General features: G+C 34.0%; 1 protein-coding gene across 6 annotated transcripts in view; it reads right to left on the reverse strand.

The window, feature by feature from the left end:
- LOC126751017 (neurofibromin) overlaps positions 1–6,873 on the reverse strand; it is a 41,353-nt gene extending 34,480 nt beyond the window's left edge. For 4 of the 6 annotated variants that reach the window (XR_007665846.1, XM_050460908.1, XM_050460907.1 and 1 more), the window contains exons 1-11: positions 6,729–6,873; positions 5,554–6,148; positions 5,343–5,481; positions 5,090–5,195; positions 4,529–5,031; positions 4,103–4,424; positions 3,489–4,041; positions 3,374–3,421; positions 3,210–3,303; positions 678–1,184; positions 49–594 (exon numbers count right to left, since the gene is read on the reverse strand). Coding sequence is in view for 5 of the 6 variants with exons in the window: in XM_050460908.1 (XP_050316865.1) it covers positions 49–594; positions 678–1,184; positions 3,210–3,303; positions 3,374–3,421; positions 3,489–4,041; positions 4,103–4,424; positions 4,529–5,031; positions 5,090–5,195; positions 5,343–5,481; positions 5,554–6,148; positions 6,729–6,788 (3,473 nt within the window). In the remaining variant the exon portion in view is untranslated. The remainder of the gene's footprint in view (positions 1–48; positions 595–677; positions 1,185–3,209; positions 3,304–3,373; positions 3,422–3,488; positions 4,042–4,102; positions 4,425–4,528; positions 5,032–5,089; positions 5,196–5,342; positions 5,482–5,553; positions 6,149–6,728) is intronic. The other 2 variants (XM_050460910.1, XM_050460906.1) reach the window with 1 other exon arrangement.
- Between the last annotated feature and the right edge of the window lie 6,681 nt (positions 6,874–13,554).

Raw genomic sequence — 13,554 nt, forward strand, 5'->3', positions numbered from 1 at the left:
CCTTGTGTTTGCTGAATTTAAGTCTCAAAATAAATTTATGCTACTCACTTTGCTGGCGGCGGTTCGTTGGCTGTCGGTACTATTTGGTGTGAGGTGCCCATAACCCAATCGCTTAAGTATTCCACTAATTTGTTGCGAAATTTCATTTCTTGCCGAAAAGCCAAATCGTCGCGACGTTTTATCATTATCTCTACCAAATTACAAACGCGCACTTTGGCGCGTATCCCTGATACAGTCATTTCGCGATGACGCATATAACGCACAATGCCCAGCATCATGCCTTCAATGCTCGTCACGCTCAGGTACTCGGAAGCAGCGACTTGCTCATTATTCGGATCTTTCACGGGTCGTGGGCTCAATATCGAAATCATTATGTGTATAATGTGGTCGATGAAGGCGGTATTGATTTCGGAGACGTTCACTTGCCCCTGTTGATCGAAAAATTTCTCGACTATCGAACGTATTTGATCGAAAACTATGGGATAGAGTTGTGGTGTCATTTCTTCCGAAATTAAATCTTTCACATTCTTCTGTATATTCGAACCGATTTTTTCGTTATTGCACACCAACAAGCGTAACAACTGACCGATGAATCTGTGTGTGTTGCGGTATGGAAAAGCGATTAAAAATAATTAAATAATTGTTTTATACGAATTTGTTCAACAACGAATACTCACTGTGACACCGGACAGTATTGTAAATCTTGCTGCGGCACCGGCACTATCGTAGTCAATGATATGGTGCTGGGATGCAGTAGAGAACCACGTCCGGAACTGGTGGAGCATGAGTAGAGCGAATACAGCGAGACAGCTGGTATTGTGGAGATCGAAGTCAAACTGCCGGACGCTGCTAAGGTGTTCTGCGATTGTGCCAAACTGTTGTGCGACTGCAGGAGATTGCTCGTCGCAGGCATACCGCTACTGGAACCAGCAGTTGCGGTATTATTTTGTAATTGCATTTGCTTCCAACGCGAAGACAAACGCTTTTGCAGACACACGCCGCCAAGTGTTAGCAGAAACCATGTCATGTTGGCCCATTCGGTGATGTGTTCCTCTAAATCATGTTCCGAACTTTGATGACTTGCGCGACGCTTGCCAACGCCACGATGGAAGAGCTCTGCTTGCACATCGTCACTTTTATATTTGGGATATGTTTGTAATACTTTGCTGGTGAGTTCCCAATTTCTGCAGTGAAAATGAAAGAATCGATAAAGTAGACAAATGGGTTCTTCGAAAACTATTTAAATAACATATAATATTTATTCCAATTTATTGATTAGTTAGCATTAAAATTATTAACAATAAATTTATTAAATATCAATAAATTCGAATAATATTTGAATTTTGTAACCAAAAATATTTAAATAAAAAAAAAAAAAAACAATAATATTGAAATTTTGTAAATAAAAAAAAATATATTTGCGTTTTGGAAAAAAACTTTAATTTTGAGAAAACAAAATTTATTTGAAATTTTGAAAATATTTAGATTTTGTAAAAAAAAATTTAAATTGTGTAAATATTCGGATCTTGTAAAAGAACATTAAAAACTATGTGAATTTTGTAAAAAAAAAGTATTAGAAATTTTGTAAAACAAAAAATATTTGAATTTTGCAATAAAAAAATATTCAAAATTAAAAAAAAAATATTTGCCTTAAAAAATTGAAATCTGTAAAAAAATATTTAAAAGTAAGATATTTAATTTCTTATTTTTTTAAATTAATTTTTTAACTAATTTTTTGGTAAAAATAAATTATTTTATTTTAGAGTGGCATTTTTTATACAAATATCAATTTTTTTTTATTTTTACAATTTTTTTGTAAAAAACAAAATATTTAATTTTTGTGAAAATAAAAAATTATAAATATACATATATAAATTTTGTAAAAATAAAAATATTTAAAAAAAATGAATTTTGTAAAACAAAATTTGAAAATACACATGTACATATGTGAATTTGTAAAAAAGAAAAATATTTGAAATTTTGTAAAAAAAAAACATATTTAAAATTTTTGTCAAGCAAAAAATATTTAAATCTCGTAAAAAATATACTATTTGACTTTTGTGAAAACAAAAATATATACATATGTTCATATGTAGATATAAATTCTATAAGAAAAATTAAAATTATTTTATGAAATTATTTTAAAAATTTGTGAATTTTCAAAAAAAATATTTATATTTTGTAAAAAAATAACAAAATAAATAAATGAATAAAGACTATTAAAAAATTTAAAATTGCAAATAAAGTAGGTTTTTTAGTCCAAAAATGTTATTTAAAATTAGAAATATTTAAAAAGAATCAGTATTTTTGGAAAGAGAATTATTTTGAAATAACTTTTGATTTAAAATTAAGTAAAGAACATTTATATAAAGCAAATTGTTAGATGTTTTGAAAGCAATATAACAGCTACATATGTATGTATGTATGTATACACATGTGTATGTACATATGTATGTATATAAAAAAATCCATTACAATTTTTTTGAAAAAAAAAACAAATTAAAAAAAATAAAATATATTAAAAATTAAAAAAAAAAAAAAAATTAAAAAAAAAGTATTAAAAATTAAAAAATAAATATATTAAAAATTAAAAAAAAAATATATTAAAAATTAAAAAAAAAAAATATATTAAAAATTAAAAAAAATATATTAAAAATTAAAAAAAAATAAAAAAAAAAATTAAAAATTAAAAAAAATTTAAAAAAAAAAGTATTAAAAATAAAAAAAAAATATTAAAAAAAAAAAAAAAAAAAATTAAAAATTAAAAAAAAAATATTAAAAATTAAAAAAAAGACATTAAAATTTTTTTTGGAAATAAAATTTAATTTAAAAAAATTAATTAAAAATTTTTTGACACATAAATAATATTTATCTAAGGCAAATTATTACTCAAATTTATCATTTAAAGAGTTTTGTATTTTAAAATAAAATAATTTATTTGTAGTAACTTGTAGTTTCGACAAAAAAATACTATTTTAGAAAACAAAATCCATTAAAAAATTATAAAATAAATAGTAAAAAAATAGTAAGGATTAAAAAAAACTGGTAGGAATAAAAAAAATTGTAAAAATAAAAAAATATGATATTTGTATAAAAAAAATACTAATTTAAAATAAAATTATTTATTTTTACCAAAAAAGTTAGTTAAAAATTTAATTTAAAAAAATAAGAATTTAAATATCTTTAAAATAAAAAAAATGCTATAATACCTAAAGGTTTCCTCCCACGCTGTTTGTACGCCATCAACACAGTGCTCGATTTTGCGCAACAAATTCATCATACGTCGTTGTAGAGCCAGACGGTCTAGAATCATTACAAAAAAATTTAAATAAAATCAAAAAGTCTTTAAGTTATATTGAACTAGTGCACTCACTGTAAGCATTGCCATGATTAGTTTCGTAGAAACATATGCGCGTGTCCGCTATAATAAGCAGAAATAATTTATTTTCATTTGTACTTATTTATAAAAATATTATTGCAACACTCACAGCTTGCCAATTGCGTCAGCTCCTGATATATTTGATAATTCGCAACAGGTAACACAGTCGCCGAATCATCTGCTGTCAACAAAATATCCGACTCTTGGCATAAGAGACCAAAGCAGGAGAGGGACGTGAGCACTGCATCCAAATCGACTGACCACAGATACATGAAGAACACCACTTCCAGTTTAATGCGCGCCTGACGGCAGATCTGCAGCTCATGACCGACCAGTGCATACTTCTTGTGCCGCTGCAGATAGTCATTGCGACAACTCAGTATGCCACGCATCCATTTCAGCACATCCGTATAGTTGGCAATCTGGTGTTGTATTAGTTTTTGCGAAATCGAAAACAGCACTTGCGAACTGACATCCCAAAAACAATTCATTGGCGCCTGTGGATTCCACAATTCGATTTTATCGTATGAGTGTAAAGCTAGTAATGCCTCCATAGCTTCCTGCGCCACATCGGGCATGGTGGGTTGGTGCACGAGACTCACCAGACCATTGATGAGTTCGAGCGAGGAACTTTGCATTTCATGCGCCACTTTGCCTTGTGTCTAGAAGTAGCGAGAAATTTATATAATAAAAATGTACTAAAAAAAATATGTTTGCAACTACATTTAAAAGTAACATCGGGTCAGCGTGTATAAGCCGAACCAAGAGGAGCAGTAACATTTTGTGTGCAGGTCCCTCTTCGGAACGCGTCAAGCCTTTCTGCGTATCTTTCGATTTCAGCGTCAGCGATGTTATCATACGCAGTGGCGTATGCGCAATATAACCCTGAGTGGCTTTATTCAAGGTATCGGTGAAGAGTGCGCGCAATTCTGCAGAACGATAGTGTACAACATTGGTTTTGGCCCACCAAGATAGTATTGGCTGATGGATGGTGCGGAAACAGTTTTTATTTTGTAGACGAAAATCCACGTGTATGTGTGTTAATCTGTAGAAAACATAAGAAATTATAGTAAGTTTATAAAATATGTGTATTAGGGTGAAACCAAAAAAAAACACATAATTTTTTTATTTCTTGAGTATATTATTTACCTCAGCAAAGAGCAGACAATTACAAAATGATACGCCTGCGGTGAAGACAAATTGAGGCAGACCTTCAATGTGTCGATATTATGGGGATTTATGCGAAATAGTGAAACCCAACAGTCGATCATAAGCTCAATATCAGCATAGTTGTACGCCTGGCCACGCGAAAATGGCTTGACCGGATTAAAAAGCAAAGCTTTCAAATCATTAATGACATATTGCACTAATTTGAAGAGCACATTATTCGAATCGTTGTTATTGACATATGTTGAGGCTTTGCATAGTTTTACACAAGCAATAGCAGCATACTCAGTGACCTGCTTTGAGGGTGAGTGTGGCCCCAAGCCACGTTTAATACCCTCAATAAACTGCTTAGCAGATTGCTCTTTGTCACGTGCAGTTTGCGCAGAGTTTTGCGTTAATGACGTTTTATCTTTATCTCTGTATTTTTCTTTATCCTTCTCCTTTTCAGATTGTTGTAATTCATTGACGGTGGCTTCTAAGCAGCTCTATATTGGGAAAAAATTAGTTTTTGTTCTTAAATGCCGACAGAAAATGCGAACTTACGGGATTTAGTATAAGCAATAGCATTTGTAATGGCCAGACGGTTGTCTTGTTCTTCTTATTTTCTGCTTTATATGCTTCAACAAATTCCAGCAATGTTTCCCAGCAGCTGAAAAATTAACAAAAGGTTAAGTGGAAACAAGAAAAAATGTTAACTTCGGCTCCACCGAAGCCATAATACCACTTTCAAGTTACTCATAGCGTACTTAATGAACTCTGTTCAGGGTATAAAGACTTAAATATGACATTTTTGTACCTTGAAATATCTTTGGTGGCAATGCCGCGTTGCAAATCCTGAAATTCATGTGGATGGTATTCAATCCAGTTCCAAATGGCTTTCTCTAGCGAATGCAGCAAAATCAAAGGCGGCGCCTTCTTCGATCTTGACTTGGTCACTAATTGTTAAAAAAAATAGTTTAAAAAGTAATGTGAAACGTCATCAATATAATTAGCAAATTATTTTTCACCTTGCAAAAGTTTGGTTAATTTATTTATGTCCATGTCAATATGTTGTATTAATTCAATGTCACAACAGTCGGGATTCTCATCTGAGCATGTGATCAACTCTTGTATGCGCGCTGATATGCGATTAAATACAGCTGAAAAATGATTTTGTGAAAGTCCGAAAAGCACTCTTGACGCAATAGCTTTCAGCTGCGCTGCATTTGGATTATTATCACTCTGTACATCGATGAATTGCGAAATTTCGCGTAAAAGTAGTTTAACATTCATTGCTTCCTCAAAACGTGCCGTATCCTTTGTCTGATTAGCCAAACAACGTTCCAGAGTTGTTAATATAATGACTAGTGATTCAAAATAACAACGCTCAGCGTCGTGACGGTTTTGCATAGACTGTAAAAGAAATTTAAGAAAAATGGTTACAATTAAAGTTAAAATATTAAATATTAGGAAATTTACCGCTTCATTAACTCGTTGCAGCATTTTGGTGAGTCCAGATATAACTAGTGAGAAGCGATAACGCGAAATTTGTATGAGACAGGCCGTCAGCTGATCCTGACTCAAGCGCGCTTGGGTGCCATGCAAACCAATTTTATTGGGCAGCTATATTAAGGAATTATATGAAAAAAGTAACTATAATAATTAACTAATAACTGAATATATATTCATTATTTATTTACATATTAAAATTTCATTGATATAACGATAATAAAACAGATACCTATGAAATTATTGAAAACCAAAATAAATAACAATCCAATACACTACCAAATTTCCCACAATTTGCGTACGCATTCCCTAATTCACTAGTTCAGTGTAACGTAAAATCATTCATTTGTTCTGTCATTCATGCGCTGCAACTAGTGGCGTTACGATAAAATTTCCCTACTTTCACTTTTCATTTACATTACCAATTGCAATTCATTCATAAACTTTGTGTGTATAATCCAATCTCATTCATAATCTCCCCCAACCACTACGCTAGCCGGTGTAAACAAAACGTAAACAAATGAATTTCCCAAAACAATAACAAACGTCAACTATTTCATTCGCACACTCTTGCTATTGCATTCGCACAGTGGGAAATTTTTCAATCGATAGGGACATTTTCTGACAGCTTTTTTGCATAGCTATACAGGAGCCCCTGGGCGAAACCGAGTGAAAATTCAACTTTTACGCTCACCTGGTCTTCGAAACGGGCTAAAAGTGAGTTCGCCCACTCGCCTGGCTTTTGGATCGCCATTTTTATATTGTTTCCGTTCTTAATTTACACTTTTTACTGCATTTTTTATTCCAATTAGCAGAGCTACACACTTTTTGCACAGTTTTCAGCTTCACAGATTTTTACTTTGTGAACTTAGCTGCGATTGCATATGGGTATTTCACTATAACACCAGCGGCATTGCCAATTCTTGTCATTTTGCATTGTTTGCCATTGAAATGTACATTTTCAAATATTAATATAACTAAAGTTTTTAATTTTGTATGTTTCTCTTTGAAAAATGTATTGCTTAATTCTCATAGTATGTGGGGTTGTGGAACAGTTGTTGCTATTACAGAAATATCTTACAGTAGAAATCATAAGTTGTTTCTCCGCTGTTATTATACTTTTAAAGGAATTGCTTTATGCGATGATGTTCATGAAATTGCTCATTTTGAATTTGCAACTATCTGAATATACTGTTTTCTATAACCATAGACGATGAAGTAAATGGAATTCACTCATATTTTGCTTGTTACAAGACCTGGTTGGACAAGCACAAAAGTCACAAGGTTGAATCTCTTTATTAAATCGCCTGACTGGATACTGGGACGCGTTTGAATCATTTCATATCGTTAAGGTCAAGATAACTTTTGGCGGTACAAGCTTCTGCAATCTGATGGTATGTATATGCTTTTATTCCAATACTAGTATGTTGAACATGCATATTTCATCAGTCTTCACATATTTTTTTTTTTTTTGATGACTACATTTTGTTAAAATTTTTTTTTTTTTTTAGTTTATTTAGAGTAATTTTTTATAATAGACTTCTATAATAGCAAGAATATAGTTCCCATTCGCTAATCGTATACCAAAATATAAATTACGATTTGCTATCGGCTACCACAGGAACCTAAGTCGGTAGTCGCCATAGCCGATTGCTATACCATAGTATGTAGAAATGTCAAAATCCAGAAACGTTTTAAAGATTTTAAATTAGAATGAACCTGTTGTTCTTCATTTATTTATTATTAATTTTACAATTTTTGCCACCAATTTGAGCAATCCTTCCCAATATTTTAAACAGTGGTTCACAGAAATGTAAACTTAGGCCTGTTAGCTGCGTTTTTAAGGGGCTATACCAGTGTGACGCATGAAAAATTAGGCGATTTTCGTGAATTTTTTTAAAAGAAAGTACTAGATTGAATGTTTCGACATTCTATGGACGTAATAAAGTATATTTAGCTATACTAAAAATTTTTTTTTTACAAAAATATTGAAAAATAACGGAGTTATGTGCTGTCTGCGGAAGTGCCGAAAAAAAAGTGCCTCAACTGCTGGCATGATTCCGGTCGATTGAGTAGCTGAAACAAAAAAATTCAAAATGTTTATTAAACTTAAATATATTTTCTATACAATGAACTACGATCTTTGGAAAATATCAAAAATTAAGAAAATGGCGTAATTTTAAAAAAGAAAATTGTTTTTTTTTTACGAAAAAAATGGTCGTTTTTTAATGCCAAATTGACAATTTTCAATCAAAAAGAAATATAGCAAATGTATTCAACTATATCCAGTTTTAATTTGAAGTCGATCGGTCAATTTCTCGCTGAGTTATAATGTCAGCATTTTTGAAACATGTCGTTTCGAGAAAAACGCGTTTAAAGTTTCACTTATATATGTTTGCACCTCTGAGCGGTCGCTATTTAGAACGCCGCCATTCAAAAACTATTTAAGATACGACCTCACCGATTTCACAGGATATTTTTGAATATATAAACTATCGAAAAAGTCCTGTTATAGAGTTCAGGCAAGTATAATCGAATAGGCTTGACTATGATTCACTAACCCTTAGTAGTTTTAGTAAAATCTTTATCCAGATTTGAGATCTCAAGTATAATAATTTAGTCACCCCAGAAATCAACCACAAATGGTCTGAAAGTGTATGAGTAGTGCTTGGCGTCGGTCTGACGACTTGTAGTCGTCGCCGTGTTTGTAATGTAAGAGGTCGTTCATGGACAATGCTGAACAGATGTAATACACTTATGCCAACGATTTTTCCAGTCTTTGAAACACTCTTCATAAGCGCTTTTTGGATGACCTCTTTCAGCGAATTTTGTTTATTCTCTTCGATCGACAGGTTCCACGGAGCGGCAATTTCAGTTTGGGGAACATGAAAAAATCACACAAAGTCAAAATATGGTGAATACGGTGGTATTCATTGCGTTTTTGCCTTAAAATTTGGTCACAAATGGTGGCTCAATGCGATGGTTCATTATTATCGTGTAAAATCCATGAATTGTTCTTCCACAATTCCGGCCGTTTTCGACGGATGTTCTCACCCAAACGCCTCAATAGAACTCCTTATTGATCTTCTATCCATCCGGTACAAATTCATGATGCACCAAACCACGAATAATAAAAAAAACAACCATGGTGATTTCTGAGCGGCTTTGGCGTGGTTTTTTTTTTGGTTTCGGATCGTTTTTTTCCCTCCATTCCGATGTTTGAATATCAAACTCATAAACCAATGTCTTATTGGCAGTAATGCTCTCCATGAATGTGGGATCGGAATTCGCACGATAAAGCATGTCCAAAGAGACGTATTTACGGTACTCTTTTTGAAAAATATCGACCAAAATCTTTCGAATGGACTCGCGACAGATGACGAGCTGTCTTGCCTTCTCTTTAACACTTGCCTGACGATTTTCAAGCACCATAACTTTCACTTTTTTAATATTACCATCACTTCAAGAGTTCGAAGCTCGTCCAGAACAAGGCATTTCTTCAACGATCTCTCGACCGTCTCAGCAGGCTTTGTACCACTGAATCACCGTAAGCCTTTTCCAACATTCGCAACGATTCCGCACACGAAATTTGGTTAGAAATTCAAAATTTGAGACACATTCTGTGTGCGATATTTTTATTTATTGTAAAAATCGCAACGTACCATAAGATGTATCGACTTCAGCAGCTGCTGTAAAGAAACTGGTTGACAGATAGCGCGTATATTTGGCATAGTAACTAAGGACAGTCCTACCAACTTAGAAAAATTTAAACTACAATTTCCGGGTACTCTTTTGTCACAATGTAAGTGTGTAAATTCTGGCCATAATTGACGTCAACTGAACTATGCTCGAATGTGATTCCCCTGTTCGTTAATTAATATGGGCTTCGGTATAACCATATTGATATGCAAATTGAAATATTTCACCGAGAATTTGCTTGATCGGAAATGGAGGAATATCTCTACATAGATATCGACACTTTTATGATTAATGACTTGGCTGGGTAAACAAATTGGGCAAAAAGTTTGTAATCAACAAATGAGTATTTCATTTTACATTGCTTGGTATCAATATTCTTGTTTTTCCAAGTTAATCACAATTATGAAATTATAACTTCACATAAACCACAAATTGCATGACTTCACACACAATAATCGCATAATTTTTTTAATTTAAAACTTGAGTAATATTATTCTGGAACACAGTTATTAACCCTACTCCACATGTTATTTGCAGTTATTTTATACTAGGATAAAAAGAAATTACGAACAACATACCGACCTGCAAAGTTGGGTTCAATTCAAAGGATCTGCACTAAAAATGCGACCATTTCGAGATTTTGGTTTGAGGAAATTATCGAAATAAACAATTTTTGTAATATTTTCGACTTTTTAAGGTGTTACATGAGTTTCCTCGAGCACCTATTTCAATACTAAAACTTTTTAATAATCGAAACATGCATACATTTCTCAAAAAAAAAGCCGCCTCCGCGTCGAGAGCAGAATTTCTTATATAGGGTTCGGCACTCGAAGTGTAACCAATTAAAAACAACCATAAATTCGGTTTGGAAAATTATTTTTTATTTATTTTAAAGTACAAAATAATCATAAATTCAGGACCAATTCACTTTTGCTCGATATGACCACCTTTTGCCTTAACTGTGTGTTTGAGACGGTCAAAAAACGAATCGCAAGCTGCCGAATGTGACTTGCCGGTATTTTGGCCCACTCACGGACAATGGCTCTCTTCCGCATCTCGAGACTGGTGTATTTTTTACTTGGACCTTGCTCTCTAAAATGGCCCAGAGAGAATAATCCATTGGATTCGCATCTGGTGAATTCGAGAGCCATTGTTTTTTGGTTTTTCAGCCATTTTTCGTTCACTCGCGCTTTGTGAGACGGTGCTAAGTCTTGTTGAAACGTCCACGGTTTGCGACCGAAATATTTGTTTGCCCACGGCTTCAAAGCAGCCTCCAGAACACTTTCCCGATAATATGTCGCATTTACTTTGACGCCAGGCTCGATGAAAACAATTGGAGAGCGCCCATCTGCGGTGACAGCGGCCCAAACCATTATTTGTGACGGGTGCTGCCTCCTGGTGGCCAACCGATGACTTAGATTCGGCTATGAACGGTCGGTCAAGTAAACCCTATCGTTTTGAGAGTTTACGAATTGCTCAATTGGAAAAATTATTTCGTCAGAAATCACAATGAAATGCAACTGCTTCGCTCTCTCAAGTCTTACTTGTTGCTGCTTCGGTGTGAGATCTTGGGCCTTTTGGAACTTGTAAGGCTTGACCTTGAGCTCATTTTTCAATATGCGTCGGATGCTGTTCAGTTCTTTAGCCATTTGATTGGCACTTCGTCGTGGATTTCGCTCAAGTTGCTTCTTCACTTTCCGAACCATCTCACGTGACGTTGCAGTCTTTTGATGACCACCTCTATGGCGTTTTGCGATGCTACCAGTATCATTGTAACGAGTGATGGTGCGATAAACAAAAACTTTATTCACATTAAGGTGTTTGAGCTCACGAACAATTGCTGGCTGTGATTTTCTAGCTAAAAATGTGTAAAGCAATCACACTATTACGTTTGAATTCCATCGCTGATCAATTTTTTGCGTTCACTTTTGGCAAAACGCTTTTGTAAACTTGTGAACAATACTCCGAACTGTCATTCACCAAATTTATAAACAGCTAATTCCAGTGCGACAGCTGCGCGAACGGTCTGAAGTTGGTTTACCAAGAAATGACAATTTTGGAGAAAATTTGTCAAAGTTTTTTTTAATTAGTTGTAATTAAACAAAAAAATTCTTCGCTCAAGACCTTGTGAATTATACATCGAAGACATTAAGATCACTTAAGTAGTTCTTGAGAAATGTTGACAACCGACCAACAGTTCGAAAAAACCCGTTTAAAGTTTTAAGTGACTGTATTGCTGAACTCGAGCACGCATTTTTTCAAGGCTGTATCTCTAAAACTATTACTCGAGTAAACTTCTGCATTTATAGTAGGGCAATATTCTAGAGATGTTTTAGAATTCAATAAAACAAAAAATCGTTTTGAAGCCGAGAAACTCATGGAACTTCTTAAGCCACTTTGAATTGTAAATTAAATATAAGAAATCCTTTTTTGGGATGTCAACCTTTTATCAAAAATGAAATACATCTGCTACTTCGATTATTACCTGTATTCATCCTTTGTAAAATAATATTTCTTTTTTGTTTTTGAATTTAATATGATTTTAAGCAAAAAAATTTTCTCGCGCTCCAGACAACTTTTTTAATAGATCGTCCTGGAGATGGGCTACCGGATCAAGGGAAACCAGAATTTTTCGAAATGAAACGCCAATTATTAAATTATATTAAATTCTGTAAATTTACATTATTTTTATTTGTTTGTGAAATAAGATGTCTCTTCGAAAACACAATAAAGTGCGTTTTTTCGGACTTGCAAGTGGATATAACCCCTCAAGACATGGGCTTGGAACGTTTGGAAACTCCAACCAGAAGAGATTTCGGTTGTTAATTTTGATGAATATAAAAGCTTTTCATACAACAGAACCCTTGTCCAATAGCTAACAATAGGAGACCCTATAAAGTATATACACAGATATGTAACGGGTTTTTCAATAAGACCGCTACGAAAGTTTTTTTTTATTAAAACAAAAACGTTTTGGGATATCAATGAAACTTTATTTCTGTGAAAGTACATTCGATGCCATTATGTATGGAACTCGACTTCTTTTACATGGCCACCATTGGAACGCTTGCAGAAGTCCAGATGCTGTACTTAATTTTCGACGGTTTTCAGGCATAAATCGGTCGATACTGTTGCAATTTCACGTTCGATATTCGTACGAAGTTCATCAATCGTCGCTCGCTAGTTGGCATAGATTATAGACTTTTCGTAACCCCACAGGAAATAGTCTAACGGCGTCAAATCACACGATCGAGGCGGCCAATTGACTGGGCCATTTCGTGAAATAACACGTTCACCAAACTTCGTTTTCAATAAATCGATTGTGACATTCGCGGTGTGGCTGCTGGCGCCGTCCTGTTGGAACCACATATTTTCCAAGTCCATATCATCCTATTCGGTTATCATAGAGCGGTGGCGATGCCCATTCACAGTAACGTGCCGGTTTTGATCATCGCGGAAGAAGTACGGTCCAATGACGAAGCCGGCCCATAAACCGCTCATGTAGTACGTGTGGATTGCTGCCTGACCAATAATGCATCTTGTGCTTATTGACGAAGCCATTCAGCCACAAATGAGCCTCATAGCTGAAGATGATTTTTCGATGAAAATCTGGAACATTACCAAGTTGTTGCTCAGCCCAATTCACGAACATACGACGATTCTGCGATTCTGGTGGTCAAGTGGCTTCAGTTCTTGCGTTAATTTGATCTTGTGAGGATGTAGGCTAAGATTTTTTCGCAAAATTTGGGTCTTCCTCAATTGAAGCGATAGCGGCAGCAATATTCTCGACACTACGGGCGCTTCTCACTCACACGGGAACA

Source organism: Bactrocera neohumeralis, chromosome 2 (assembly GCF_024586455.1).
Source record: "Bactrocera neohumeralis isolate Rockhampton chromosome 2, APGP_CSIRO_Bneo_wtdbg2-racon-allhic-juicebox.fasta_v2, whole genome shotgun sequence".
NCBI classification, from domain to species: Eukaryota; Metazoa; Arthropoda; class Insecta; order Diptera; family Tephritidae; genus Bactrocera; species Bactrocera neohumeralis.